This window comes from Anas platyrhynchos, chromosome 8, assembly GCF_047663525.1.
Source record: "Anas platyrhynchos isolate ZD024472 breed Pekin duck chromosome 8, IASCAAS_PekinDuck_T2T, whole genome shotgun sequence".
Lineage (NCBI taxonomy): Eukaryota > Metazoa > Chordata > Aves > Anseriformes > Anatidae > Anas > Anas platyrhynchos.
This window is the reverse complement of record NC_092594.1, coordinates 14,188,074-14,215,870: the sequence shown is the minus strand read 5'-3', so window position 1 is coordinate 14,215,870 and position 27,797 is coordinate 14,188,074. Positions and strand designations below refer to the sequence as shown.

The following is a 27,797-nucleotide window of genomic DNA, read 5'->3' as shown; positions in this document are numbered from 1 at the left end:
CTTACACATGAAGATGTAAACGTCAACTGAACTAAGGTTATACCACTGTTTTGGCTGCTGATTTCCTTCATTGTTTTCCTTGAGTTGAGTGCTAAGGGAATTCTTGTATAGGGCATGACCACAGGTGCAAGGAGTATTTGTCTGAAATATGATCTAAGCTGATGATGCCTACATCCAAAAAATAAAGGCAGTCCTAGGAATGAAAACAAGCTTCTGGGTTAAGTGCAATGTTTGTACACTCTTTTGGATTCTGGAAAGCACCACACAGAACATCATATGAACATATAGATAAAGTTAAATTTTTATTTAATGCAGTTACTCAATCCTAAAGAGAATTGCTTAGTATCACTGACTGCTGCTGAACAATACGCTTTTCACAGAATCAGAGGTGGAGCTAGTATCTCACTGTCTTTAAAGCTGCCCTGCATGTCCTTTGTCTTCAGCTCCTTAGAACTGTGCCACTTTTAACAAATTAAGTTTCTGTTTCCCAGGCTCCTTGTTGTTTGGGAGCAAACATTTTGCAAAATTTTAGCAAAGAAAGATATAGCCTTTCTTCTGATGAGTAGATAAGGCTAGGGAAAAATATAAATAAATAAATAAATAAATAAATAAATAAATAAATAAATAAATAAATGGTTGTGTTCCTGTTAGTAGTTCCAGTAACTTCAAGAACCACTTGTGTCCCCTGCCCTGCAGCAGCAACGCACTTGGTAGGGAGATAACACACGAGGAGCTCCACGCTGCCCCAGTAGGATTAGGCCACATAAGTGCAAACATACCTGAATTTGTCAAAGTTATAAAGCGCAACAAACCTGATTTTGCACGTATGCATATATCCTGCTATACCTGCTGATCGTGTGCTCAGTTCCCTGATGACTGCATTTCGGTAGGGAAGCACCCAAATGCAGGGTAAAACACGACTTTATCTGTGTTTCCTCTTCTAACTGCCCTATGTCAGGGTTCCCTGATGCAGGTTTGGGATGCCCAGAGAAGAAAACGGAGCAAAGAGGCGAGCGCTGCCACAGCTCCGGCCCGGGTAGGCCCTGCCCGGCCCCGCCGAGCCCGGGGCGGCCTCGGGTCGGTGCCCCCGGCTGGGGGGACCCCCGGGGAAGCCCGACCCGGCCGAGGGGCGCCGTGGAGGCCCCGCTGCCTGCCGAGGAGCTGCCGCCCGGCCCCGCCGCGCAGCCACAGCGCGGCCCTGGAGGGGCGGAGGCGCTGCCGGAGGTGCCTGGGGGGGAGCGGGCGGGCGCCGAGGGAGCGCAGGGACGGAGACCGCAGCTCGTCCCCGGCTCTGTCCGTGAAATCCGTGCCATGCAGCAGCGTTGGGAGCGCCGCCGTGAACCAGCCACCCAGCCCGCTGCATTTAGGGTGAGTGTTAGGAAGAGAACGGCGAGCCCGCAGCACGGAGCCGCAGAGAGACGGCGGCCCCGGAGAGCTGAGGCTGTGCTTTAGGGCCGGCCGGCGGGGGCACATCGCCACATCCAGCTCCTGGTTATTCGGTGCCCAGAGCAGCCGGCGGCTGGCAGAGGGGTCAGTGTGTGGCTGTGTGTGCCCCGTGCCAGCGGGCAGCCTCGCCTCCGGGCACCGCCGTCGGGTAAGCCCGTCACATCCAGGACAGGAGCCGCTTGCAGCCCGCCTCCTGCAAGCGGCCCCTCGGAGCAGCGAGATGCGGGAACCACGGCACGGGGGGGCTCAGAGGGGGCTCAGCTCTCCGGAACTGGGCTTAGAACTGTGAAAGTCGCGTGTTGGGATTGGATTGAGAAGTGGCAAAAGGTGCCGGCTTTGGTGGACCAGTGGGCGAGTTTCATTAAGTGATAGGATCTGGCACTTCATCTAAGAAGAAATAGGAGTTTGCATGTGATACGTCCAAGAAACAGTCCATCCACGGGAGAGAACAGCAAAAGCTTTGTTGCTTTCGGTGGAGACAAGGTCAAGGCCAGAGTAATCCAGTGACCCATCTCGTGTTACTCCTCCAGCTGGTGCCTGCATCGTCACAGGAGTGCCATGAAGGTGTACATGTGGGGAGAGCCTCGGCGGACTGAACTTCAGGATCACACTTGAAAGCAGTGGAACGAGGGGGTGAGAGCATGTGTTGCATAGTTCAAACATGCACAACTTCGTGCTGGGTCTGTTTTTAGCTTTTCCTTTTTAAAGTTTGTGTTGCTGCCTGAGTGGCAAAGGCTTTTTTTTTTTTTTTTTTTTAATGAAGTCTCTTTAGGTACATCTCTAAGGAGGCTGTCAGGAGGTAAGGCTTTGGGGAAAAAAAAAAAAAAAAGTTTCAAATGATCAGGACATATTTACAGGCGATACTGAGAGTGTGGGATCATATTGTCCCCCCTTCTGCTCTTAGTGCTGTGCTGTGCTCTGCGATGAGCTATTTTAGGAGCTCCGGTATGCAGAGCATTTTTGCAGTTACACACAAAATAAAAAAGTTTAAGAACAAAAGATTGTTCTGGACAGTCAAACTGGAATGAGTTGGAAGGATACATTTAGGAAGTGGTTTCTTGGACACTAATTAGGACCATTTGCTTGGGGTTGCCATTATTTTCCTTTTAGTCTGGAGGGCACAATAGATCAAATGATTTATATATCATTAACAATTCCTGTTAACCATAAGCAGGGTGGTTGGGCTTTTCCATACTGATTACTACGTAACGCAATAACGGCTTGTTTCATTTCTTCTGCAGTGTCCGTATGAGCACGTTAACGTAAAAGACCAATCCAAAAAGAAGCTCTTCAACTCCTTTTTTTTTTTTTTTTTTTTTTTCTGCGTGACTCCTAATGTCTTTGCATTCTGCAGGAGCTGCTGAGACACCCAAGCACCTCAGTTCTTTGTACCTTCCACGGCCGGAACACTGGTGTTCGTTGTACCTGATACTGGCTCCCAGTGAGCGCATTTTAATTGTAATAAAACACAAACTGAACCATATGTGCACGTGTGTTTTAGACGCAGCGTTATTGATCACCCTTTCCCTTTTGTGCTACAAGTAACGGGGTTTGTCAATTATCAGACTGTAATCTGGTAATACGATTCATTTATCTCTAAAAGAAGCCGAGAAAGTAGGCATGTGCCGTATTTAACATCACTTGTATGCACCGCGGCGTTCACGAAATGCTGATTTGGGTAGGTCCGGGAGTTTGGGTTGTTTTGGCGAGGGAACAGGGGACGGCGACACTGTGCTGTGCGGTGCTGTGTGATGCTGTGTGATGCTGCTGTGTGTTGTTTCGAGCTGCTGCGTGCTGTGCCCTCCGCTGGAGGCGGGCGGCGCCCGGGGAAATCCGCCCCCGGGGGCTGAGCCGCGCTCGGGGCTGGGGAGAGGGAGGCTCACCGGCTTCCCCCGGGGTCCGACTAATTTAGGTCCTCTGCAGCTGATTGCTCAGCGGGCCGTTTGGTGCCCGAGTCCCTAAAAGCCTCGGGACGACGCAGGAATTCCGTTTGCAAAGGCAGCACGAAGTGCACGGCGTGCTGCGGGGGTGCCGAGCACCCAGGAGGTGCCGAGCACCTCGGGGGGACCTCACCTGCGGCTCCTCCGCCCTCCTCTCGCTAGGAAGCCTCCCTCTATCTCCCCCCGTCCCGAGTGTCCCAGGGGGGCTGCTAGGATCGGAAAGGCGTTTTTTTGTTTTTGTTTTTTCCTTTTTTTTTTTTTTCCATGTGCGCATACTCCCACGTGGAGCAGCAGCCGCTTTCGCTTGGGCTGGCAGCTCCCGTCGGGCGCTCGCTGTCCCGTTTCGATCCTCCCTCAGCTTTGGCTGACCGAAATGGCCCGAAGCCCGTTCCGAAAAGCTGCTGGTGCGGGCTCGCAGATGCTGAGGTTCGGATCGTTTGAACGTCAGCGCAGCCTTCTGGTAACACAAAACATCCAGGCGGGTTTCGGTGGTGTGCTAACACCCCTCGGACGGGAGAGCAGCACGCTTCAGGGCCGGGGGCCGCTGCCGGCTCCGGTGCCCCGGGCGGCGGGGACGCGGCGGTGCCGGCTCCGGTCCCGTTCCCGGGGGGCAGCAGGGACGAAATGAGGCGTGAGGGCGGCGGGGGCCAGCAGCAGGTGGCTCACGACGAGTCCAGCACCTTCCTCCTCCTCTTCCTCCTCCTCCCGTTCCCCCCGCGGGGCCGGCGGCTGGGGGAAGCCGCCCCCGGAGAGCTCGGGGGGGAGAGAAGGAAGGGTCGGGGGCTGCTGCGAGACCCCGGGGGGTGGAGGTGAGCGGCTCCCCCTGTGCCCTTCGCCCCTCGCCGGCTCCCCGCTCCTTGGCCAGCTCCGAGGGCGCTGAGGAGCATCCCTCCCTCGCCTGCTTTGCCCTTTGCTCTGAGCAGATCGCCAAGCCGGCCGCGCCGAGCCGACGGGCACAGGGCTCGGGGGGGAGATGCGGAGGTGCCGGGGGGCTGCAGAGCCCTGAGGGACCCCGGGCCCGGTGGGGCAGCGGCTGGTAGCCCCCGGGGCAGGGCGAGTCCGGCCCCGGCGGCGGCTCCCGAGCCCGCACCTCGGCGGTGCATCACTTGTCAGAAGCAGTGGCACCTCCCGAGCCGTGATTCCGATTCATCTTGGCACCGGGTTTTATTCTAATGGGTTAAATTGGGTTCCCTTTTTTCAATTATCCCAGGTTTGACTGCGTGGTGTTGCATGACAACTCGCAGTTTCATCGGGTTTGGCAAAGCGAGGTTGCTCCGTGAATCCGTATATCATATCACATCAGATCAGCCTCAAGTTTGCTGTTTAGCGACTCCGTTTGAGAGGCTTTTCATGAAAGTGGGAAGGGTTGATACAGTCCATGGCTGGTTCGGTACGATTTGAAAGAAAAAAAAAAAAAAAAGAAAGAAAGAAAAGAAAAAAAAATGTGGAGAGATGGCAACAACACGGGGTTTGCTCTCAGCTGTGAATAATAACAGAACGAAAAAAACGACACGATGGGGAAAGGCTCCGCTCCCTGCAAGATTTTTAGCAGGCTCCCAGTCCTCGCCTTTTTTTAATTTCCTAATATGTTCTTTGCTTTATTAGTTTTATTTACAACCAGCTCCCCATTAACACCTCACCTGATTACTGAGGAGCTGAGACAGCTAATCAAGAGAATCCAGCGAGGCAGCCCAAACCGAGAGGTGGGATTTAGTCCTCTTTCTGCTCGTTCTCTCTCTTTTTTCGTTTGTTTGTTTGGTTTGTTTGGAGAAATATTTTGAAGCCAACAGAAAATAAAAGGCAGGTATAAGCGTACGCTGGCGAAGGGTCAGAGGTTAGAAATTCACGTCAATTCTGCATTAGAGGCTGTGTAGCGGGGGAGAGGGAGAGGGGAAAAACCTCCACCAAGCAGCTTGTTTATTTTAATTAACATAGGGATCCTCTGCTAGGAACAAGGAACAACCTCCATCTACTGGCTAGATCATCGCCTCTCTTCTCCATCCAAAAGCCATCCCTCATCACTCATTAAGGAGGGTACAATTTTGGAAGAAGCTTCTAAGGTCTCAAGGTAAGATCCTGCATGAGCCTGTGCTAGCAGAGCAGCTATTGCGACCTCACGGATGTCATTTGCGGGGTGTTTCTTCGGCGCTGTGCTTTTTTTTTTTTTTTTTTTTTTTTTGTTCCCCTTTAAACACCACGGAATGGTCGTTTCCCCAGGTGTATTCGCAGACAACATTTGGTGCGTGTGTGTTTTAATCTAGAAAAATCGCAGCCTGGGAAGACTGAGCCATTCAGCTTAATAAAAAGGAGCCCGCGCCCTTTATTTTTTTTTCTTTTTCTTATTTATATACCTTTTTTTCTTGCCGTGGAATGGCTCCTCTCACCTGGCTGCGAGGCTAGCCTTTACGGGTGCGCCCTCCAAAAGCGGCGCAGCACGCTCATTTCCAGCGGCTTAATGACAACCGGAGCACGAATGAGGCTGAGGTGAACACGAGAGAAGCGAGGAGCTCACAGAGCTGAGGTCCTGCTCGGTTCGCACAGTTCCGTGTCAGACAATAACCTGCCTCTCCTGCTTCCCCCTGGCACTGCCATGGCTTCGGGTTACCCCAGCGCCTGGCCGTGGGGATGCGCCTGGGCTTACCCTGCCAAGCGCCTCGTGGTTTCTCAGTTAAGCACCGTCTCGTTCAGAGGCTGAATGCGAGGCTTAATTTCCGTGCATTGCAGTTACGGGAGGTACAAATGCGCCGGGCTTTTCCTTTTTTCCGTTCGGTGCCGGCTGTGCCGGGCTTTCCCTGCCCCGGCTGAGCGGCATTTGCTCGGCTCCGGGCTACAGGCGAGGGGCAGGAGAAAGGGGGAGATGGGAGAGGATGCTGCTGCGGACACCAAGGAGGAATTTTAAACAATACCGGGCTTTTTTAATTTTTATTCTTAGAAAACGCAATCATCTCAATGCTGAGAAAATCGGCTAATTCCATACCGCCGCCGACGGATGTAACCCCACGAAAATTTTCTTTCTTTGTGTCTAGATTGGTTGGACTGGGCGCAGACTTCACAAAGCGAGGGGGCTGAGCGGGAACAGCACCGCACTCCACCGCCAGCCATCAGAGCACGAAATAGCGTTAGGCTTTAGGAACAGACCCGTCTTGTCCTCTCACCCCCCACTTTGCCCCCGGCCCAGGGTCGCGGTCCTGCTGCTGCTCTTCCCCCGACTTTGGCACCGGCGGCACGGCGCGACCCCAAGCAGCGCTGCCCGGCGCCCTCCCCTTCCTTTGCTAATTACCGCCGGTCGATAATTAATTTGCACGTAGCCGTTGCCCCGGACCCTGCCGACCAAGCGCAAGGTCGTTCACGCTGTAAGGGGCTTCAGCCCGTCGCCCGTGGCCGGGAGGAGCGCGGTGCCGGTGACCCGGCTAATCGCCGGACTAGCCATGGGGCTGGGGGCGAGCCCAGACCCGGGGCCGCCGCGCTCAGCAGGCGCGGTCCCTGCGCGGGTCCCCGCGGCCACACGTCCCCTGGCACCCTCGGCGGCCCGGGACACCCGTGCCAAGGTGTCCCGGAAGGGAGGAAAGCCCCCAGACCTCCTGCCGGGGAGCTGGGGTGCTGTGGGCACGGCGCATCGCTCAGCATCCCCGGCGCGCTGCGGCGCAGGGGGAGAGGAAAGCGCCCCGCAAGGGGACACCGCGTTGAGGGCCCGAGTGCTAATGCAAACGGATCCATTGGGGATGAAGTGGTGGATTTGGATTTTAGGTTCCCCGTTGTGCTCTTTGTGGGATTTTCTCTCCCCTTGCCGAGAGAAGCAGCCGGAGCCGGCGGCCTCCGCGCTGCAGCCTCCGGGCTCCGCGGTGCCAACCTGCAGCCGGGGCGCTGAAATATCTGTACCGTGATGTCCCCCAGGCCTTTCGGACACGGAGAAGTCAGGTTCGATGCTAGCAACGAACTTTTCGGTGTCCCTTTAGGTAAGAAGCGCTCCGGCGGCACCAGCACGCCGAGCAGGGCACGCTTTAGGAAGGCCCGGCCTCCTCCGGAGGAGCGTGTCCCTGCCGCTAGCTGACGGCGCAGCCCTCGGTAATTAACCGTGCCCAGCCGGGGGGGGCTCGCTCACTCCCGACTTTTGTTACGAGCCTGCCCAATTATTCCTAGCGGCGCCGAGGGGCTCAGGTAGGGCTGCGCATCCACAGCCCAGCCTGCCGGGATCCGGCAGCCCCTGCCCCTGCTCCGGGAGAGGGTTCGGGCCGGCTTTGGGGTGCCCCGGGCCGGTTTGGGGTGCCCGTGCCCTGCACACGCCGGAGCGCAGCCCGGCAGGACGGCCGGGAGGGGATTTTCTTAAAACCTCTCGACCCAAAGCGTCCCAGGATGGGCTTTCTCGTCTCTGCGGGCAGCGGCAGGTAGCAGCGAGCAGCCGGCACACGCTCCTGCCCTGCCGGGGGGTTACGGCCCCCCGAGGAGCCGGCCGGCCCCTGCCCGGCCCTGCCCGAGCCCCCTGCCCGAGCCCCCTGCCCCTCCCGGCCGCGCCTGGGCTCGGCGGGGGCACGCGGCGAGGGGGGGCCCGGGCGAGCAGCCCCCGCAGCCCGGACGGAGCCACCCCGGGTATTTTTTCCTGACGCCTTGTTGTGCTAATTGACTTGTTTGCTCCAAGGAAAGCCTCTCTCTCCCTCCTCCTTCCCCACGCGCAGGTTTTTCTTTTTCTTTTTTTTTCTTCCTTTCTTTCTCTTCCTTTCTTTCTTCCTTTCTGTCTTTCTCTCTCTCTCTTCTTTCCTTAATGTCTTTTTGTTTTTCATTTCTTTTTCTTCCCTTCTTTCTTCCCTTCTTTCCTCCCTTTCTTCCCTTCTTTTCTTTCTTTCTTTCTTGCTTTCCTTCTTTCTTTCCCTTCCTTCCTTTCTTCCTTTCTCTTTCTTCCTCTCTCTTTCTTCCTTTTTTTTTTTTTTTTTTTTCTTTTTTGACCGTGAGCGCTCTGCAGGAGACTCGGGCTTGTGGCGGCATCTATCCGTTTTAAGGAGATTCCCTTACCCCTTTGAGTCTCGTCGGTTTTATAGCTATTACTCTCTTATTAAAACACACACACACATACAACACATTGATTTCCATCCAAAAGGGCTAATTACATTACTTACAGTAAATAGCAGCCCTGCTGTCCAGGGTCTAGTGTGCCAACAGAGAAAAAAAATCCCGGCTTATTTCACTTGATTGACTTCATCTTTGTGTGAAATTGTGTTTTATGAGCTGTATTCTGGCACTCGGAGGAATGTAGCAACATTCAATCTGCAAATAACATTAATTTTAGCTACTTAGGGGGAAAGAGAAGGGAGGAAACGGGCTGCCTGGATCTTGGGTTACATGGAAGAGGTGACTCGAGGAGCCCCTGAGGATGTCTCTGGGATGCTGTGGAAAGGAAGTGGGGGCTGGGGTACTTGTTTCACTAGCCGCGCTCGGGCTTGGTGTGGAGCGTCCCCCAGGGAGCGAGGAGCGCAGAGCTGCCGCCAGGAAGATCCTTCAGTGGGGATCGAGGTGTCAGGAAACAGCCGGCAGCTGTTCCAGAGAAAGGCAAGGAAGAGTGGTGTGAAAAGTAAGTAGGAAAAAGGGGAGAGGAGGGGAGGGGGAGCAGGGAGAGAGATTAGCCGGGAAGGAATGCATCGCCCGGACCCCTGCGCGCAACCAGCGCTCGCAGCCGGCGGCCGGGGAGCGGCCGAGGGACGAGACCGCAGCGGGGGTGGGGGCCTTCCCTTCCCTTCCCTTCCCTTCCCTTCCCTTCCCTTCCCTTCCCTTCCCTTCCCTTCCCTTCCCTTCCCTTCCCTTCCCTTCCCTTCCCTTCCCTTCCCTTCCCTTCCCTTCCCTTCCCTTCCCTTCCCTTCCCTTCCCTTCCCTTCCCTTCCCTTCCCTTCCCTTCCCTTCCCCACCCCGGGCACAGAGCCGTACCCCTTTGCCCGGCCCGGCCCCTCCCGGGCGCCTCCAGCCCGCGGGGCTCCGGGTTTGGGGGAGGCGATAAAGCCCACCCCAGCCCACCCCAGCCCACCCCCAGCCCGGCCGCGGTGTTTGTCACGGCTTGCCCATCACTAGGGGTTGAGAGGAGTATGACAGGTCTTTGTTGTCTGAATAAAAATCAGTGGCAGCTCAAGGGAGAGAACTCCTCCTACTAAATTATCAAAAATGGGCTGGCTTTAGTCTCTTAACAAATTGGACAGAGCTCCGGAAAGCAGCAGTCCCAAATCCAACCTACAGGCACTGGGAACTTTAAAGCAACCAGGGACTGCTGAAAATAGCACTTCTTTTTGCTTTCTTTGTATTCAAAACTATAGCCTTTCCCGAGCGCTTCTACTGCCCCAGGTCCAAGTCTCTCCAGACAGGAGCCCCGGCTCTTCAGAACAGTAACAGATCCTTTAGCTCGCTTTTGTTATTTTATTTTTTTAAATTAATTATTATCACATTTTCTCCCCCTTGTTTGTTTTCTGCACATCTTCAGGAAGCCCTCGGTGCTTGTGCAAAGAGAAGCTCCTATTGCAACCTCCCTCCCTGCGCTGTGCGCCTCGGTGTAAACCTTTTGGATGATCTAAAGACTCTGGGGTCTGTATATGGAAATAGTGGGGTGCAGAGCAGAAGAAAATACTTGTCCTTTCCGTCCCCCAGCCATGCTTTTCCACGGGATCTCCGGAGGCCATATCCAAGGAATCATGGAGGAGATGGAGAGGCGATCCAAGACCGAGTCCCGCCTGGCCAAAGGGGGACAGATGAACGGCCGAGAAACGGTAAGGAGGGAGCTGGCCCCTCTCGAGAGGGGTCCTGCGAGCGTGGGCCCCCACGGGACAGCCCCGACTTGGGGGCAGCCAAAGGCGCTGCCCCCCCTGCCCCTTCCCCGCAACCCTGAGCTTGTAGAAACTGTTCCCGGCCAGCCTCCCGTAAGGCCGGGTGCCGGGCCGGGCCGTGCCGGGCCGGGCTCACTTGCATTTGTCCCCTCCATACTGCCGGGTGTGCTCTCCGGAGCACGGGGGGATTATTTGGGGTCGCTGCTCGGGGCGCTGCGAGCAGCCCTGCGGTGGCCGTGCCCCGTCCGAGCGGGGCTGCGATGTGTGCTCCGCTTTCCGCGCTGCTCGCACCTCCCAAACGAAATCCTGCACCCCCCGGCTGCTCGCTTTTCCTCGCCGTTTCTGGCCCCGAGCGGGGGGCTGGCAGAGAGGGGGCTCTCCCCGAGCGCCAAGCCCGCTTTGGTGCGGCAGCGGGGGGGTCCCGCAGCGCTCTGTGCCCCCCCTCGCCCACTTGTAGGGCTTCTGCGGCCCCGCAAGGACCGGGCACAAAGTAACGGCCCGGAGCCTGCGCCGCCGCCTCGGGCCCTGGGGTCTCCCCCCCTCTCTCCTAAAAAAAAGCCCCCGCTTTGTTGCGGGAGGATTTGCAATGTAAATCCCCCTCGCCTTTCCCATCGCTGTAAGAAAGGGGCGCGCAGCACAACTTCGGGTCGGAAAATGACCGCGGAGCTGCCGCTTTTACACACTTGTGGCTGCACAGGGGGGTGTTGGGGGCCCGTTTTCCCCGCTCCTTTCCCGGCGAGAGCAGCCCCGGGCTCCGCGGCGGAGCTTTTGTTGCGGCGGCCGCTCCGTGTGCCCCTTTGTGCGGATCCGGCTGCTCCGGGGGCGCCCGGCCCCGGCAACCCGCACGAGTTGCTTGCCCAAAAGATGCTGGTTTTCGACGAAACCCGGCCCGGGGCTGAGCGCTCGCTGCTCTTTGCAGCATCCACCTGTCTCCTCTCCCCAGCTCCGCTCGTAAGCGGCCCGTTCGCCTGCAGAGACGGGCTCGGGGCTGCTTGGAGCATGGGGGAAAATTGCCGGGAGCGCGCACCCGTGCCCCAGAGTTGCAGCGCAGCAGAGCGGTGCTGCCCTGCTCGGAAACGCCGTTCCCCCGGAGCGCCCCGATCCACAGGCAAGAGCGACGGGGAAGCTGCAGATGTAACTTGCCAAACCCGGAGAAGAACCGGCTCTGCTTCCCTTGCCGAGGCCTAAGCAGTCGCCTCCACATGTCCCAAAGCCGTGAGGCTGTTGGGGGGGGGATAGCGGGGTGCAGCCGGCAGCTGAAGCCCGGTAGAGGTGCTGGGGGGTCGCGGGGAGCGTCCCAGCCCCGTGTGACCCGTGGTCGCGGCGCGGTTGTCTTGCAGAACATGCCCCCCCTGAGCCCCGAGAAGCCCGCTCTGTGCGCCGGCTGCGGAGGGAAGATCTCCGACAGATATTACCTGCTGGCTGTGGACAAACAGTGGCACCTCAGGTGTCTTAAGTGCTGTGAATGTAAACTGGCTTTGGAGTCAGAGCTCACCTGCTTTGCCAAGGACGGCAGTATTTACTGCAAGGAGGATTACTACAGGTACAGCAAGCAAAACCGCAGCCCCTCACAAGGCATTTCCACGCGAAACGCGCTTTAATTCCACACGGGCTTGCAAAGGCGGCTTTCTGCGGCCGCCGGTTCCCTGACCGCATGCCCCTGTCCCCTCCCTGCAGTCTCCCCCGTGCCGACCCCAAACGGGTGGCCGGGGGGGTGTGGGGCACACGAGCCCCACAGGAGCCGTGCCTCGGCTGTCCCGCTGCCCTGGGGTAGCCCCCAGCGAAGGCAGCCAGGAGCCAGCCAAAGTTTCCCCCTGCCCGCTGCCTGCCGGTTTTTCCACCGCTCGGGACCCGAGGAGCCCCTTCCTCGGCCCTAAAAGCAGGGGGAGCTTTTAGGGGTCCCACCCGCCCCTGTCTGCGCTCACTGGCGGTGGGGCAGCTTCTGCACGCCCAAGGGAACGGGGCCACCCGGCGGAAAATGTCCCCAGGCGCTGCTCCCAGCAGCTCGGGCCGGGGCCGGGGGCTCCCCGCCGCCCCCCCCGGCCGGGAAGGAGGCGGGTGGGCAGCGGCGGGGGCGGCCTTCCCCTGCTTGCCTCGTTGATGCCCACTTCTCCGTTTCCCTCAGAAGGTTCTCCGTGCAGAGATGTGCCCGCTGCCACCTTGGGATCTCGGCCTCTGAAATGGTCATGAGAGCCAGGGAGTCGGTGTATCACCTGAGCTGCTTCACCTGCACCACCTGCAACAAGACTCTGACCACGGGCGATCACTTTGGCATGAAGGACAACCTGGTTTACTGCAGGGCCCACTTCGAGTCCCTTTTGCAAGGAGAATACCCCCCTCAGCTGAGCTACACCGAGCTGGCAGCCAAGAGCGGAGGGCTGGCGCTGCCTTACTTCAACGGCACCGGCACGGTCCAGAAGGGGAGGCCCAGGAAAAGAAAGAGCCCTGCCCTAGGAGTGGACATCGTCAACTACAACTCAGGTGGGAAACACACACTGAGCTCCCCTGCCCCTCCGCAGAGAGCTCGCTCGGGCTTCCCCTGGGCTAGGCAGTGGGTGAGGGACCCGGGCAGGCCAAACCTTGCTGAAGCACTGGGCAATCAGACAAACAGCCCTCGGAGGGCTGCAGGGGTTGCGGGGAAGCTAGCAGCAGCCCTCCTCGAGGGCTGTCTTTGCCTATTAATGTCAAGCACCCAAACTTAGCCACTTCCCAGGGTAAAGACAAAACCAAACCAAAACAAATCCCTGACAAACACCGCGGAGTTCTTTCTCCATAGGAACCTCAGAGATAGCGGTGCCGTTATCTGTATTTTACGAACAAAAACCACTTCGTCATTCAGACCTCAAATTAAAAGCACCCAAAAGGATCAGCAAAAAAAATAATTTTAGGGAAAAGGCAGTGCATGGCTCCTACGGCGTCAATGGAGTATGCGTGCACTCAATAAAGATAGGCAACACGTAGCAATGAACTCTTCGGGCTAACAGTCCCGTTTTACTGGCACATAAACATCCGAGCTGCACAAGAGGCCAACGAATAAATGCTGTTCCCTGCAACTAAGCCTTAACAAATGTAATTAACGAGAACGGGCTCTGCTCTCTTAAGGGGAGGCAGGGAGCGGGTGGTGCTCTGCCTTAAATCCCCCCTACCTCCAGCCACTTTAAGTCCCCAAACCGTGTCTAGAGACAGTGCTGGCGGCCGGCGGCGGGGCGCTTCAGGCGGGGGTTCACCAGGCGGGAGAAGAAAGCGGCGAGGGTTAAGCCCAATTACCCAGCTCCCGACCCCAAAATGCTTGCAGAGAGCGCAGGGAGAGGGACGCGAGCGAGCTGCGGCCTCCCGGCCTCCTTCCCTGCCTCCTTCCCTGCCTCCTTCCCTGCCTCCCTCCGCCCCAAAGCCGCTCGCTGCCACTGGGGGCCCCTGCGCGGCTCCTCCTGGCGGGCCGGGAGCTGCTGCATCTCCTCGGAGCCGCGGGCCTCGGAGCCAGGGCAATCACGGCGCTAATTGTTCCTTGTTAATTGAAGATGACATCGGAATCCCTGGCTCCGGAGCGGTTTCCAATCAGTGCTGAAAGCTGCTAAAGAAAAGGGGACCTGTAGCACAGCCAGGGCTCGCTCAGTCCCGGCTGCTGAGGGGGTGGGGGGGCGCCTATGCCTCCGGTTCCCCCCCTCTCACCCACATCCCCTAAAAATCCCCCTTAAACAGAAATATTTAGGGACAGCTTCTCGTCAGGATTAGGATGGGAAATTAGGGAAAAACGAAAAGCTGTGGATATGACGAAACAGCCCCTAAGCTTCGGGTCAGGACTCGCGAGAGGCATTATTTGCAGGCGCTGTCAGAGTTCTCGTGCGCTAGTCCTAAAAGTCTCCTTCGTTACACCAGCGGGGGATGTAAGTTGTTTCGCCGACTCCAAAATGGGATTAAAAACCACTGCTCACGATAAAAATGTAGCTCACTTCATCGAGATCTCTCAGAATTAAAACCAGAACAAACAAACAAACAAGCCGCTTTAATCTGATGCTTTGGACTCGCTCTAGCTGGCCGAGAACTGTGACCCGGCAGGGCCGTAATGCTTTGATTTAGTCGTTTAAGGCATTACCGAGCCATGTCCAGCGCTGACACACGCTCTCGACAAAACACAGCTTGCAGCCAAACCGCGCAGCCGGCGCAAACGACTGCAGCCCACCGCCCCTCCGCGCTCCGGCTGCAGGGGGAGGAACAGGAGGCTGTGCCCGTCCCGAAACGAGCAGCGGGAGCCGAAACCGTTTCTCCCGAAACACGAAAGTCTCCCAACAATTGGCGGCCACCGCCCCGCGCTCACGGCCCCGGCCCCGCGAGGCCGAGCAGGGCACCGCTTCCAGCGGGCGGGCGGCCGCCGGGCACGGCCCCGCAGGGACAGGGGCTCAGCCCCGCACCCCGGGGTGCTGGGGGCGGCTCCTGCCTCCCCCGGCCCGGCTCGCAGCCCCCTGTGGCCCGGCCCGGCCCGGCCGAGCCCCCGCTCCCCGCAGCCCCCGGCGCGGCGCAGCCTCCCCGCGGCCGAGCGGGTCCCCAGGGGCGGCCACCAAAGGCTCGCTCCCGTCGCCCCCGGTTTGCTCAGAGCCCCCCCGCTAACACCCGGAGGGGAAGGGGAAGCCCAGGTTGTCCGGGGCGATGTGGAGAGAGTTTCCCATCGGGGGAGCGAGCCGGGCTCGGGTCAGTGCCACTGAACCGCCGTCCCCAGCCGGCCGCGCGTAAAAACGCGTGTGTGTGCCAGCGCCCCCGGCCCCGAGCTCCTTTTGTCCCGGGGAGCGCAGCTCGGGGCCAGGAGGGACCGGATTCCGCCTCCGGAGCCACAGCAGCCTCCCTCTGCTCTGCTCTGCTCTGCTCTGCTCTGGTCAGCGCTTTGATCGCTGCCTCGCAGCTCCCCGGCTGTAAAGTGGGAACGCAACGATAAATAACTCGAAATGATCCGAGGTAAAAGCCGTTCCTACCGGTGAAGTGCCTGGAAGCAACGTGAAAAAATGGGAGAAAGTATTCAAAAGTACTTAAAACATTCAAAGCTTTCTCTATATTACCTCTTATATCACAGAATTAATATGTATTTTGAGGGAAACCGTGTTGACTTACAGCCCACAGGATATAGAAATGAGATGGTGAAGAAGATTTCCCTAGGAAAATATTTTACACAGCTGTTGCTGAAAGAGCTGTTTACTTTATTTCACAGTATACATGTGAAAAATTCTTGGCAATAAAAAGCAAACTGTTGTAGCTCTTTCCAAAGCAAAATTAAATTCACAGCCCCGTGATCCCGTGGCAATGAAATGAGCAACGACGTCTTGCCCGATTTTTCGCTTCCCCCTGCTTCCCGGGCAGCAGCGTAAAGCTCCGCACACCGCGCGGCACAGCCACGCAGCGCTGCGCCACCCGTGCAAAACAGAGCCTGCTCTTATCACTGCATTAGCTAGGCTTGTCCGAGGATGCTGTGAGCCCCGTTCCCGTTTCCTGGTGAAAATGAAAGCCCAAGTCAATCAGGGACAAAAAGCAGCCCACAGAACCAAAGGCAGCGAGCAGGACAGAGGAGCCCGAGGAAGTTCGCTTTGCTGCTGCAAACGTGAGCGATCCGAGGGGAAGAACAGGAAAGCAAACAAACAAGCAGCTTGCAACTGTCTGAAGTGAAACTCAAGGATTGAATTCTGGTAATCTGATTTATGTCAGCGTGCGAGTTACTGCCCACACGCCTTGACTGAAGGCAGTGTGATTGCTTGTGAAAACAAGGAGTAAATACAAGCCAAATCTGGTCTGAAATTGTTTTCGAGGCAAATTTCAACCCCTGGTATTTTCAGAAGTGTCAGCTCACTTTGTTTGAAAGTGCAGATATACTTCCTACCAAGCCCAGAAGCAAACCTAGCTATAATTAACTATTCACCTGATTTTCTGTCAAAGTGTTGTCTTACCAGCATCTGTTCTTGTTGACTCGTCTTATAATTCAAAAGAGAAAGCACCTTCAAGAAGCTTTTTATTTTCTCCTGGTTTCAAGTTGTTTTGCCTCTGTTTTTAGCACTGTCAACATCAGTCTCTGTATTGTGCGATTTCTCTCCTTCTCTCCTCTCTTTTTGGAGAAACCGGGAGCTACTTGGCCTAGTAAATAATCCACTATTTGAGAGCAGTTCAGAAATTCAAATGAGCAACTAATGAAACTTGATCTAGTTTACACACATTCGGAAATATTTTTAATTAGCTGTTCTTTAAAGCTGTTCTTTAATTAATATGGTCTACCGTGATTACATCATCAATTCTCTCCTGTGTGGCTGAGCTATCTTTACAAAATGGGATCCTGAAAGTAACCCAATTGCTTTTAAGCCAAAAAGAAAAATACAGGATGCCACGGTCCCTGAATAGCTGCAACTCTAGTGTGCAAGTCATACCCATAAAAGTGTAATCTGGAACAAAGTCACCTTTTGGAGACACTTTGAAAATCCTGAGTCAGAGAAATCAGGGAAACTCTTATGCTTTGGAGCCACTGCTTGCTTGCTTGTAGAAATGTCACAGATCAGGACCGGCGAAGAGCTACTGCAAATCAGGACTGAGACCGAGGGCCTGAATCAAGCCCCAGTGCAGCCACTTTCTGGAGATGCTTTATGGAGCAAAGTCTCTGAGCAGTTCACATGAACTCCCAGGCAGAGCCCAAAAACATTCATTTTAGCATCAAAAAAAGTCCAGATTTTATGCTTTCCTGATCAACTGTCATAACAAAGTTTCCCACTGCACATCTTTTTTTATAGGTGCTTGTGATTTGGGGGAAAGCTCAGGAACACTCAGAATGCTGGCTTGACCTTTATTCTCCTCACAAGCTAAGAGTGTTTCAGTGGGTGAGATTTCAAAATCTGAATGAGATTTCAAATGACTCTGTGGATGCCCAAAGCAAAACCATCACCACAGGGAAAAGACTTGTTTGAAAATAAATGCCAAAGGAGAGATAACTTCCTAAGTCTGCCCTTAGTAGGTAAAGGCCTGGGAGACATAGCGTGTTTTAAGAATAGGAAAAGGTCATCTTCTTGATCTTTTTTTTTGTCTCATTTAATTATCACATCTGTACTTATTCTTGCACCACGATAGCTCTTCCTTCCTCTCTTTCTTGCTTGCTTCCTTCCTTCCAAATAGTACACGCGTGACGATTTTTGCCTTGTTTCATTTATCCTGCGTGGGGCATGGCCACTAACTCCTCGTTTCCTTTGTTCATTGCCCAGGTTGTAATGAGAATGAGGCAGATCACCTGGACAGAGACCAGCAGCCTTATCCCCCATCCCAGAAGACAAAGCGCATGCGCACCTCCTTCAAACACCACCAGCTTCGTACCATGAAGTCCTACTTTGCTATCAACCACAACCCAGATGCCAAGGACCTCAAGCAGCTTGCCCAGAAAACAGGCCTGACCAAGAGAGTTCTGCAGGTAAGCAGCCAGCATCACAGGCTTGCCAGCATTTTCCCCTACCCCCGCCAGCCGATAGCATTTCCCGTATGCGTAACGAGAGCGATATATATACAAATACTTCTGTTAGCTGCGTCCCTAGTGGGTTTTCAGAGGGGTGCGGTGTTACACAGCAGGAGTGCCAAATATGTGCCTTATCACCCAAAGGCAGCCAAACACTGCAACGTCATTTGTAAGTAGTTGCATCCTCGAGATGAGGAAACAGCCTCCACAGCCTACCAACTCAGGAGATACCCTGCAATCTGTAGTCAATTTGTGGTGGCCTCACTAAGGATAGAGGTAGCGAACCTTCTTGTTTTACACACACTGGGTGAAGCCTTTGGGCTCCTGTGCCGCAGTGAATGTGGCCCCTCAGTGAGCTGATGCCCCGGTACACAGGAGGGGAGCTTTGACTGCTATGATCTCCAGGACCAGCCTGTTCCCTGTTATCACTAAGGGCCTCTGTAGTAAAAAGTTACCTCTCTGCAAAAGCGCCCAGCAGACAACGTTAATAAAAATCCCCGTAAAGGTGCGTGCTAGCTCAGCGAAGTTAAAGTGAGGGATGTGTTACATGCAGAGTGCCAAAGAAGGGCAGCGATCGAGGTAGAAGGAGAATCTATTAGCAGCGATTGCTCGTCTGTGTTACATACCACCTAAAGCATTTCCAGTGAACCTTACGGAACAGAAAGACTAGGTGACCCGTATCAACAACCTGTACAACAGGGATGGTGTAATCACCCCTCCCTCCCTTCCTCGTCAGCCTTTTAAAATGATCGAGATAAATTTCAAGCCTTGGCAAAAATCTGCTCATTCAGCCTTTGCCTCGATCTCTGTTGTGAGTCTTGACCCCAAACCTCTCCAGCCCGAGAGAACACCATGTGGCCATCAAGAAGTCGCTCCCCTTGGGTGCGTGAGCGAGCAGGTTTTTTCCAAGGCTGCCCCTCGAGGTCTGCAGGCTGGGCTGCCGCGTTGCAGCGAGCGCCGTGGCGCCGGGCCCTCCCGCGTGTTGTAGTCAGGACCACCAGTAGCGAGCGAAGCTGTAGAGCGACTTGGGCGATTGGCCACACAAATCAATCGGCAGGACAATTACGTAAAAGCAAGAACAAAGACAAACAAACACAAACAAGCATCGGTAAAGAAATCAATTGGGATTGGTTTGCAGGTTTGGTTTCAAAACGCGAGAGCCAAATTCAGAAGGAACCTTTTGCGGCAGGAGAATGGGGGTGTCGATAAAGCTGATGGCACCTCGCTTCCGGCACCGCCCTCAGCAGACAGCGGCGCACTCACTCCACCCGGCACTGCGACCACTTTAACAGACCTGACCAATCCCACTATCACTGTAGTGACATCAGTGACCTCTAACTTGGACAGCCACGAATCCGGGAGCCCCTCACAAACTACCTTAACAAACCTTTTCTAACATTTCCTTTTTTTTTTTTTTTTTTTTTTTTAAATCTTACTCTTCTTCTTTATTATTATTATTATTATTATTATAATTTTTATTAATTTCAAGCCTTTTTTTTAAAAAAAAATACAAAATAACAAACCCACAAAATATTTGGGAAAATAAACAGCTTGATGTGTAGCATCTGCAGCCACTTGGCAAATGAGTTTGAAGTAATATGTTGCTATAATAAATGAAGATTTATTGTTGATAAATTGTACTCAAATTTTTTTAATTCATCAGACAACTGAGGAGAAGGTTATGAATCATTCCAATAAGTGCCTCTTAAAATTGTATGTTACTTATTTCCAGAATCTTGAAAAAAAGATTACTACTACTACTACAGCAAAAACAAAAACAAACTAACTACAAAAACAGAAGTTTCTTTTCCCTCCTTGATAACCAGACAAAAATCAGTTTAATTATAGCCAAAAGAATGCTGCTTCAGGATTGTTTGTTCACTCCTGGCATTTAAGAACACAAAATTTCATTTTATTTTTATAATGCATCTACAAATTTTGTATGATTTCTCTTTTAAGTGTAGAAAAATAAATGCAAAACGAATTAAATTAATCATTGGACTAGTCAGACTGTAAGTCCCAGTGCTTTTTGCTTACGCATTGGTCACAAGCCTGACCCCGCTGAGCACTGGGGAGTCTCACTGGGACAGCCAAACACCCCTCCAGCAGCTCTTCACCCAGCTGGGACATCCTCGGCCACCGCAGAAAGCTGGTGGAGGGCTGCAGAGCGAGCCCCAGCCCGCGCGTGGGGGTGCCGCTGCGAGTCTCTGCCTTCGCCGTCTGCTCGGGCAGGAGGCAAGATGCGGGGAACACCCTCCAGAGTGAGCTCACTGCTCTAAGGGCAGTATTAAAGTAATAACAGCAGAGTGACAGCTCAGGCTTGGAGTCCCACTGATCTGAGGAATTGCACAGGGAGGGTTTTTTTTTTTTTTTCTCTGCAATCGGTCACACAGCACTGATTTGGAATTAAAAAAAAAAAGAATGCAGTTTGCTACATGGCCTCGATGCCATGCTATTAAAGCAAACAGCCTCTTTAGTGAGCACAAAAATGATTTCCAAGGACGCATACGCACATGTACTGTTAAAACCAGTTTTTGATAAATCACACTTTTTCAGGGAAAATGGAAATAAGCAAAATATAATTTCTTAAGACGTTTAAGGAATATGATTTTAGTACAATTTACTCATTGCTATTTTGAATTTACTTTAGATGTTTCCTGAGATTGTATCAGATTCTTTGTTTAACACAGGAACTTAAAACCTTTAGTTCATTACTATCTTTAACATATGCTTTAACTTTTTAAACTTTGTATAAACGGAAAAAAAAATGTTAGCAAGAATTCTTACAAAATTGGGAATTGGCAGTGAATGATTTTAAAACAGATAAACTCAGAAGCCTTGTGGATGCTGATCTGAATACATTTCTTAGTTTACAATAGTGATCTTTCTCTTTTTAATTTTATTTAAGCTAAAAGTCTGAATGGTCTGGGCAGTGGTGAATGTTCATTTGTATCCTTTTATTGTAGTTGAACACCAATTAGATTGTGGAGAGTCTCAGAAACAAAACGAACAAAAAACAGTCAAGATCTATGTCTTGCTTTTAGTGGATTGTTAAGAATAACTTTGCACATATACCCCACTTTTTAGACACCATCAAATCTCCTTTTTGGTGGTCAAAGTGGCTATTTAATATATTTTAAAGGTGTCCTTTTTGGCTGTATAAATGTGTGGTTACATATTGACAGTTCACTGCCCACATTAAAGTGCATTATTGTAATTTTTGCTCAGGGTTTTTAGAAAATTAGCACAGAAAAGTAGCTTATTTTTAAAAAAAAGATGATGGAAGAGATGTTAACACTGTAATAGAAGAAAGGTGTGTTTGCCATTATATATTTAGCAAGTATGGTTATCATCTTCTAAGGATATTAAATCTTGACTTTTCCTATTTCTATTATCTTATGGGCATTTACCACTAACCAGACCAAACAACCTTGGTAAGGCTGAGATCTTTATTAATACACTTTTACAGGTAAAAAATATTGATACTTATAAATTTTGTTCTTTGACAGAACAATATATGGTACTAGAGATCTACTTTATTAAGTAGACTAATTAAAACTCAGTTCTACTATGTGCCTTATGATATACCTTGGGAGTAAGTTTGTGAAAAATCAGGATATATGTGTTGTTTGTTAAATTAACTGTTTTAAGCCCTTTTGACACCTCACTAGTTTTGTACTGTTTTACCTCTTATTTCTGAAACTCTTTTTATGGTGTATCCTGTTAGAGGGGACAAACATGTCATAGAAAGCAGTTGTGCACTCTTTCAGATATAGTTGATAAATCCAATAATCTTATATATTGAGCTTCGTGTTTATAGTACAGTAAGTGGTCTAGCAAAATTGTCCATGTTTCTTTGTTTATTGATAAATGCATTGTATAGAAACTATTTCCCCTAAATATTTATGGACCAAACAATTGTGATATATCCTATTAAATTTGTGTGAATAAACCATTTTGAATCTAAGGAGTATTATTTCCCATCAGTTTTTTATTTTTATTTTTTAATTATTATTATTATTATTATTTTGTTTTAATTTAAAGCCTACATGTTCCAGTGTGTCTCTTTGCTTTTACGGTCTCTGTGAACAATTGGTATTAAACATGGAAACACGCCCTTTTAAATATTCTAAAATATGGTTCCTTCTTAGGTTTTCAATTTCTTCATATTCAATGTGTATGCTACTGCTGGTGCAATTTAGATTTTAGCCTCTTAACCCCCCTTTTTGAACATGCAAAGTAATGCCCCACTGATTTGATATTGAAACCCTGTCGTAGACTTCTAAAAAAGCCAGAGAACTAGTAGCTAAAGTTATTGCATGACAAATATAACCTAAATAATATGATGAAATGAATCAAGATTTAATGCTAGGTATATTGAACACAAAATAGAATTGCAGACCCCGAAAAGCCAGGTTGCTCTGTAGTTTAATAAATTGTCACTATGATTTCTTTCAGGGAGAACAAATCATGGGGCATTACAGCCAAACATCCCGACGTTTGAAAATTCCCTAAAGTATTAAAAGAAGGGGAAAAGTTTGATCGGAAATCCACTGCAGTGAAGACAAAGACAATATTAGGTTATGATAATCATACATTTAAAAATCTATTGAGCCAAAAAATAAAAATAAAAGACTTGATGTCATTTCCTGAATGTTAACAAAACATATGTTATTTTATGGTGTCTAATTAACACAACTGAAGGCTTCAACAAATTGTGTGGTATTAAAAACAAACTTAGAGAAACTATGTATAAAACCAGAGCAACCTGGCAGCAATCTACCCGGCCCATATTTGAAGAAAACTTTTCTTTCAAAATATCACATTTGTCAAGCACAAGTACCTGTAAAATAAAATCTGAGTGCATTCATTCCACTTGCTTGCTAATGTGTACTAGTCATATCTGTTAAATGGATTTTTGTAAATTCAAAGAGAACTTTTCACTCATTCAAGATCATAGGAAGCAAAACCCAGTAACCTTAGTACTATTGTTTCTGAATTCTTTTTTTTTTTTAAAAAAAAAACAAGACAAATCTGCATGCACTTTTCCATCTGTCACATATAGTGTACATTTCTGTATGATGAATTTCTCTTTGATGTTTCTTGTATAATAGCTTTCATTAATAAACATTTTATTTGATGCAAACATAGTTAACTTTATGTAAACACATAGCTAATTGTTCCAACTAATTTAAACTTTTCTTTTGAAAAGAAGCAGTACAGTGCAGTTCCAATATGTTATATATATAAAATCAAAAAGAATGAGGTAGCAATACTGTTGCACAGCATAAAATTATTTCATTTGGTGTTTACTTTTTAGTTTTTTAACTTGTTGTATAAAACTGACATGTTTTTAAAAAATTCCCATCAGCATCAACAATAAAATAATCCCCAAATTCTTCATCAATATAAGATAACATAAGCAGTATGTAAAATTTTCAATGACTTTCAGAATACATGGATATGATTTGTGGTTCCCTGAGCTGTTTACATGGTCACTATGCAATGAGCAAGTACGTAACAAATAGATGCTCCTAAGATTCCCAGTCCAAATCGCAGATGATTTTTACAAGCTGACAAGCAAGTGTAAAAATAACCAATTATTAGTAATGAGGTTTTGTAACTGTTAAGCAACTATTTGCAGAAAGATTTTTTAAAATATATTCCTATTTAGCTGTATAGCCAAAGCATATGTTAAACAAATTAACATATAAAAGACTTGCCAGAAAATCTTTCATTAAGATGACATTTTTATTATATACTAATGAACCCTATGTAAACAATGTAACTTTTATGAATGATGGACATTAAATATTTCACTTACGTGTATCCGCAGCATTTTGCATGTTTTCTTAAACTCTTCCAGTTTCTGAATTCTAAAAAGAAAACCATACAGTTATTAACAACATAACACAAAGTTACGTACAGATTACTGCAGCGACCTCTGGAAACTGGTAACCAAGAGTGTTCTAACGGCTATAAAAAGGTATCATTTATTGGTGGCAATTATGGGAAGTATTGTTTAAACAACACTTTTATAGTCTGTTGTAAAGTTCTATTGAAAAATGTTAGCATGGAGGACTTAATTCAAATCAGCTTGATCAGAAATTTAAGTATATTGTGAAATTCTTAAACCAAGCCTTATGTGTATTTATTACTGCAGAAAGAAAGGAAATGTAGGAAGGTGATTATTCATATGACAGCCATAATGTGGTTTCCCCTTGTTATCCACAGGAAAATTTTACAAACATTAATTATTAAAATTGGTAAAGAAGTTGTTGATGTTTAGGGCCATGAGAAAACTTATGTACTATAATTTTCCTTTTGTAAATCACTGCATTCTTTAATAAGTTGGATTCCTTCTCCCCCAGTTTCGTACTTACAGACATATTTCTAGTCTAAATTATTGTCCATGTGCTGCTTTTTTATTCTGATTCAAATTAGAAAAAAAAAAAATAATTAAATACTCCTGGTGAAATACAAGCTCCACTGAAGTCAATGGTAAAATTGTCACTGATTGAACTGCAACCAGGACAATTTTATGTTTCCCTGTCTGATTAGTGATAGTAAGGTTTGCTTTTCTTAACAATGTTATTGTTTGGAGATGATCCTGTACGTAGTGCTCTGACTGGTGCAAGTAGCTGCATTAGCCAATCTAAGGTTTTTACAAAGTAAGAATACATGTACCTGTTTCCTGCACTAAGAGTAAATGTTGAAAAGGCAGCATTGTACAAGAAAGAAAAGTAAGGAATAATTTCAGACAAGATTTGAGAGAATGCAAGACAAACCTAGGTTTTCACTTGTCAGAAGTGAGAAATATGTTGGGGTTCTTTCTAGTGGATACATCTAGATGCAGCATTTCTTTGCACTCCTGGTCTTGAAATAGAAACCAATTTGTGCAGTCCTAGAACATCTGACTAAGAATTATTTGCCAGAGAAAAGGTTTGCAGGACCAGGTCAAATGACAGAAGGCTGACACCAAAGCGGACTGAAATTGGTGAATATTCTCTCCCTGATTCCACGGGCTTAGAGCCAGGAGCTGAATGAACATAGAGACTAAATTACGCTCTTGTCTCTAAAGAAAGCATAACCTTCAGAACGAGACAGAATGTATAGGACAGCCATGCCGCTCTGTGCTTTGGATTTCATTCTTCAGAGCTGCTAATCCAAGCACCTGGCACATGCATTAAATTGACTTCAAAATATTTCTTTCTCCTTCACCCAAATACAGGACACAAATTATACTACTGGAATTTCCAGAAGCTACTATAGTGTTGGAGACTTTATTCAGTTATTCTGCAATGTTGAACAATTCTTCTGCGCTTCTCACTTGACACAGACTCATCTCGACACATACCTAGATACATATCCTTGTCTTGCCTTCAGATAACCAGTACTTTCATATCTATTTAAGTCATTCAAACCTATAGGAAGCAACTCTCCAGGCTTACACATTTGAGCAAAATCAGTTGTCATAATTTCTGTCTTGTTGCTTCTCTGAAGGAAGACATTTTTTCCAAAGCAGTTTTTAGGTTATGATTTTGTATTTTCGTACTCTTTTTCTTTTTCATAGCTTTGGACCAAAAAACAGTAGTCCTTGAAACACCTATGTGCACAGATTATTTTGCTAGCTATTCCTGTAGTATCTAGAAAATCAAATTTACTGCAATCATTGAATTCATGGCTTGCATGTTTCTGTGAGAGTGTTCCACACTGCAAATAGTTTTAATCATAACAAATGACATTAAATGCATTCAATTCTATTTTTACTAATATGATAAATATTGGAAATGATAGCTTCTTGGCTGCACTCAGTTCTGGATCAAGTGTGCTTCTGTTTTTGGAAATGGGATTTCAAGCAACCATCCTTTGAAATTTTTGTATTTGCTACTGCTAGAAACAGAGAGCTAGACTAAAGGCCTAATTTAGCTTGACAAAAATCAGTGTTATTTTCTGGTTTGCCCTCTTTTCAAATTTGACTTAGCACAGTAAGGATAAAAATACTGACAATAATTATTTTAGTGCTAGCAAATAAAAGGTAGATATGTTTCCCTTTTGCACCTCAGTTACATGCTTTATTATAGATTTCTGAGTCTGACCAGATGCAAAGTACTTTGAATCTGTGAGACTCATGCACAGAACAAATAAATAATAAAGGAAGGAACAATCTATGGAATGGGTATCAAACTACAAATATAAGCAGTCACTGATAGAAATGTGGTAACTTATCATCCTATGAAAGCTGATTTCACCAATTTCCTTTTGGAGTCTGGACTTACCAGAGTGGAAATGACCAAGTAGCCTTCTGTGACCACATATAAGTTGATCCTATGACTGAGATGCAATAGGGAACAATCTGTAACAAGAAATTTTCAGGAATAATTATCTAAGCAAAATGACAAAATGTTACCCAACACCAGTAAAATAAAACTTGTCATCAGGAAAACGAAGAACACCAACTATATATTAATATTGTATCTTAATATGATATAGCTGCTAATTAAATTTACCAAACAAATACATATGGAGCTATGCATGTCATGTCAGCAGTGGAGGTAAGATAAGTTTAGAAAGCAACCAACTTGGCAACTCAGAGGTGAATATTTTTCATCTGCAAAGATACTCATACAATTACTGGTCAGGCTGCAGCCGCAAGTGATAGACTATACCTCACATTTTATTTTCTAGTTTTCCATTGCAGTATTATTTGACTTGATAAGAAGTAGGCTTTTGAAAAGAAAGGTAAATGGATACTGTAAAGTACATGAATGGGACTGCATGCCTTTTATGGGCCTGCTAGCATATTTGATATAAAATGCTGCACCACTGAAGCTCTGAATATCAGTCTTAAAGAAACTACTGCTTTCTTTCTGCTTTTTTATTTGAAGATGCCTCGTTTCCTGTACATGGATAAGCCTTAACTATATTAGCTGAAGTAATTTTTTACCCTATTTGGTCAAAGCTTTTCTTAATAATCAAACCCTTGGACAGATACATTTTTTGTGAATCATGCTGGAACAAATTAAGAAGTTATAAATGCTGCTGTTCTTTATGAACTATTAGAGAGAGGTTAACATCTACCCAGGAGTGCTTTCTAAGTACAGCAATAATAGAATTGTTCCAAGTGAGTAGATTTCTTCTGCTATTTAACCTGTCACAGTAACATGACACTAAACATACACAGTAATCAGAAATTAGTGTTTCTAATTTAAAACCACTGCTGTTGTTGTGGATGGACTCAATTCAACAAGCTCTCAAAATCACAACTTACTGCTAAAACAGAGGCATTAGAACACTATATAGCTTGGAGTGCTCAGATCATTTATAAATAGCATCCAGATCCTGACGTCTTTTTGTCCTATTGCATTACAAACGCAACAGTCTAAATGTAGAAGCCTCGAAAGTTTGGTTTTGTCCTTGAACCTATTTCAAAACAGAGAAAAAAAAAAAAAAAGACCTATATGGAACTCAGATTCACTTCAGAACAGTTCTAAAAATGTCCAAAGTTTTTTTTTGTTTGTTTTGATTAATTTATATATTTTGTTGTTGTTGTCTTTTGTTGTTGTATTTTAGGACAGAAAAGTAGCAGTGAAAAATGATTTTTGGAAGTAGATTCTCCAATAACTAGACTTGAGGGGCCTCTCTTTTTAGGCTCTGAAGAGTTTTGACATTAAATATTTTATTGCGAATACTTTTTACTTCAAGTAGGTCAAATCCTCCAGTTTCTATTTTTTTAAAACTTTTTTTTTTTTTTTTTTTTTTTTTTTTTTTTTCAATTTGAGCATTGCTGTTTCTTTTGTATAATTTTGCACAACTAAAGTCTGTGCATGATCCCACAGGCAGTCTCATCAGCACAACACATGCTTGTTAATGACAGACGCCTTACCAGGTATAAATCCCACAACTGAACATACCTTATTCCCAGCTGCTTTCCTCACACAACCTTTATTGTCGTTTTTTTTTGGTGAACTTGTCCCTTCTTTAGGATAAAACAAAAGCTTCACAGTGGCAGAAAGTAGGAAATGAAGCACTCTTGAATCATATCTCTGTCTCTTTCACCAACTCCTCTCAGAGAGGAGTGTCTGCTGCATCCCCCTTTCACTGCTGCGTTGATGGGAGATGTTGTGAGGGGTAACTATGGATTAGGCC

The 27,797-nt window shown here is 48.6% G+C and overlaps 1 protein-coding gene and 2 long non-coding RNA genes across 12 annotated transcripts; 2 read left to right on the top strand and 1 right to left on the bottom strand.

Moving 5' to 3' along the window:
- Positions 1 to 652: 652 nt before the first annotated feature.
- LOC113844321 (uncharacterized) lies at positions 653 to 2,929 on the top strand. Its single transcript, XR_003498801.3, has 3 exons — positions 653 to 1,368; positions 1,977 to 2,079; positions 2,688 to 2,929. It is a non-coding gene; the product is annotated as an uncharacterized lncRNA (long non-coding RNA).
- A 2,009-nt stretch (positions 2,930 to 4,938) lies between these two features.
- LHX9 (LIM homeobox 9) lies at positions 4,939 to 22,794 on the top strand. 10 transcript variants are annotated; one of them, XM_027463105.3, is made up of 7 exons: positions 4,939 to 5,089; positions 5,336 to 5,454; positions 10,008 to 10,126; positions 11,524 to 11,726; positions 12,309 to 12,664; positions 17,404 to 17,606; positions 18,787 to 21,603. In XM_027463105.3, exons 3-7 carry the CDS (start codon positions 10,010 to 10,012, stop codon positions 19,042 to 19,044), a joined length of 1,137 nt encoding a protein of 378 aa, XP_027318906.1. In that variant the 5' UTR covers positions 4,939 to 5,089; positions 5,336 to 5,454; positions 10,008 to 10,009; the 3' UTR covers positions 19,045 to 21,603. The 10 variants fall into 10 exon arrangements, with proteins under 10 accessions (XP_027318906.1, XP_038038650.1, XP_071898243.1 ...); XM_038182723.2 differs by lacking the exons at positions 4,939 to 5,089; positions 5,336 to 5,454 and adding exons at positions 9,544 to 9,748; positions 9,844 to 9,912; XM_072042141.1 differs by lacking the exons at positions 4,939 to 5,089; positions 5,336 to 5,454 and adding exons at positions 9,545 to 9,707; positions 9,844 to 9,912.
- A 605-nt stretch (positions 22,795 to 23,399) lies between these two features.
- On the bottom strand, positions 23,400 to 27,777 carry LOC140003153 (uncharacterized). Its single transcript, XR_011811203.1, has 3 exons — positions 27,563 to 27,777; positions 25,928 to 26,004; positions 23,400 to 23,524 (listed from the first exon to the last, which is right to left on the bottom strand). It is a non-coding gene; the product is annotated as an uncharacterized lncRNA (long non-coding RNA).
- Between the last annotated feature and the right edge of the window lie 20 nt (positions 27,778 to 27,797).

What these genes read in the sequence shown, in the direction of transcription:
- LHX9 (XM_072042142.1), top strand. Translation starts at nt 8,721, where the DNA reads ATGGAAGAGGTGACTCGAGGAGCCCCTGAGGATGTCTCTGGGATGCTG. An exon ending in AAGGAAGAGTGGTGTGAAAA is followed by an intron (nt 8,950 to 10,007) that starts GTAAGTAGGAAA and finishes TCCGTCCCCCAG; the next exon opens with CCATGCTTTTCCACGGGATC. An exon ending in AGATGAACGGCCGAGAAACG is followed by an intron (nt 10,127 to 11,523) that starts GTAAGGAGGGAG and finishes GTTGTCTTGCAG; the next exon opens with AACATGCCCCCCCTGAGCCC.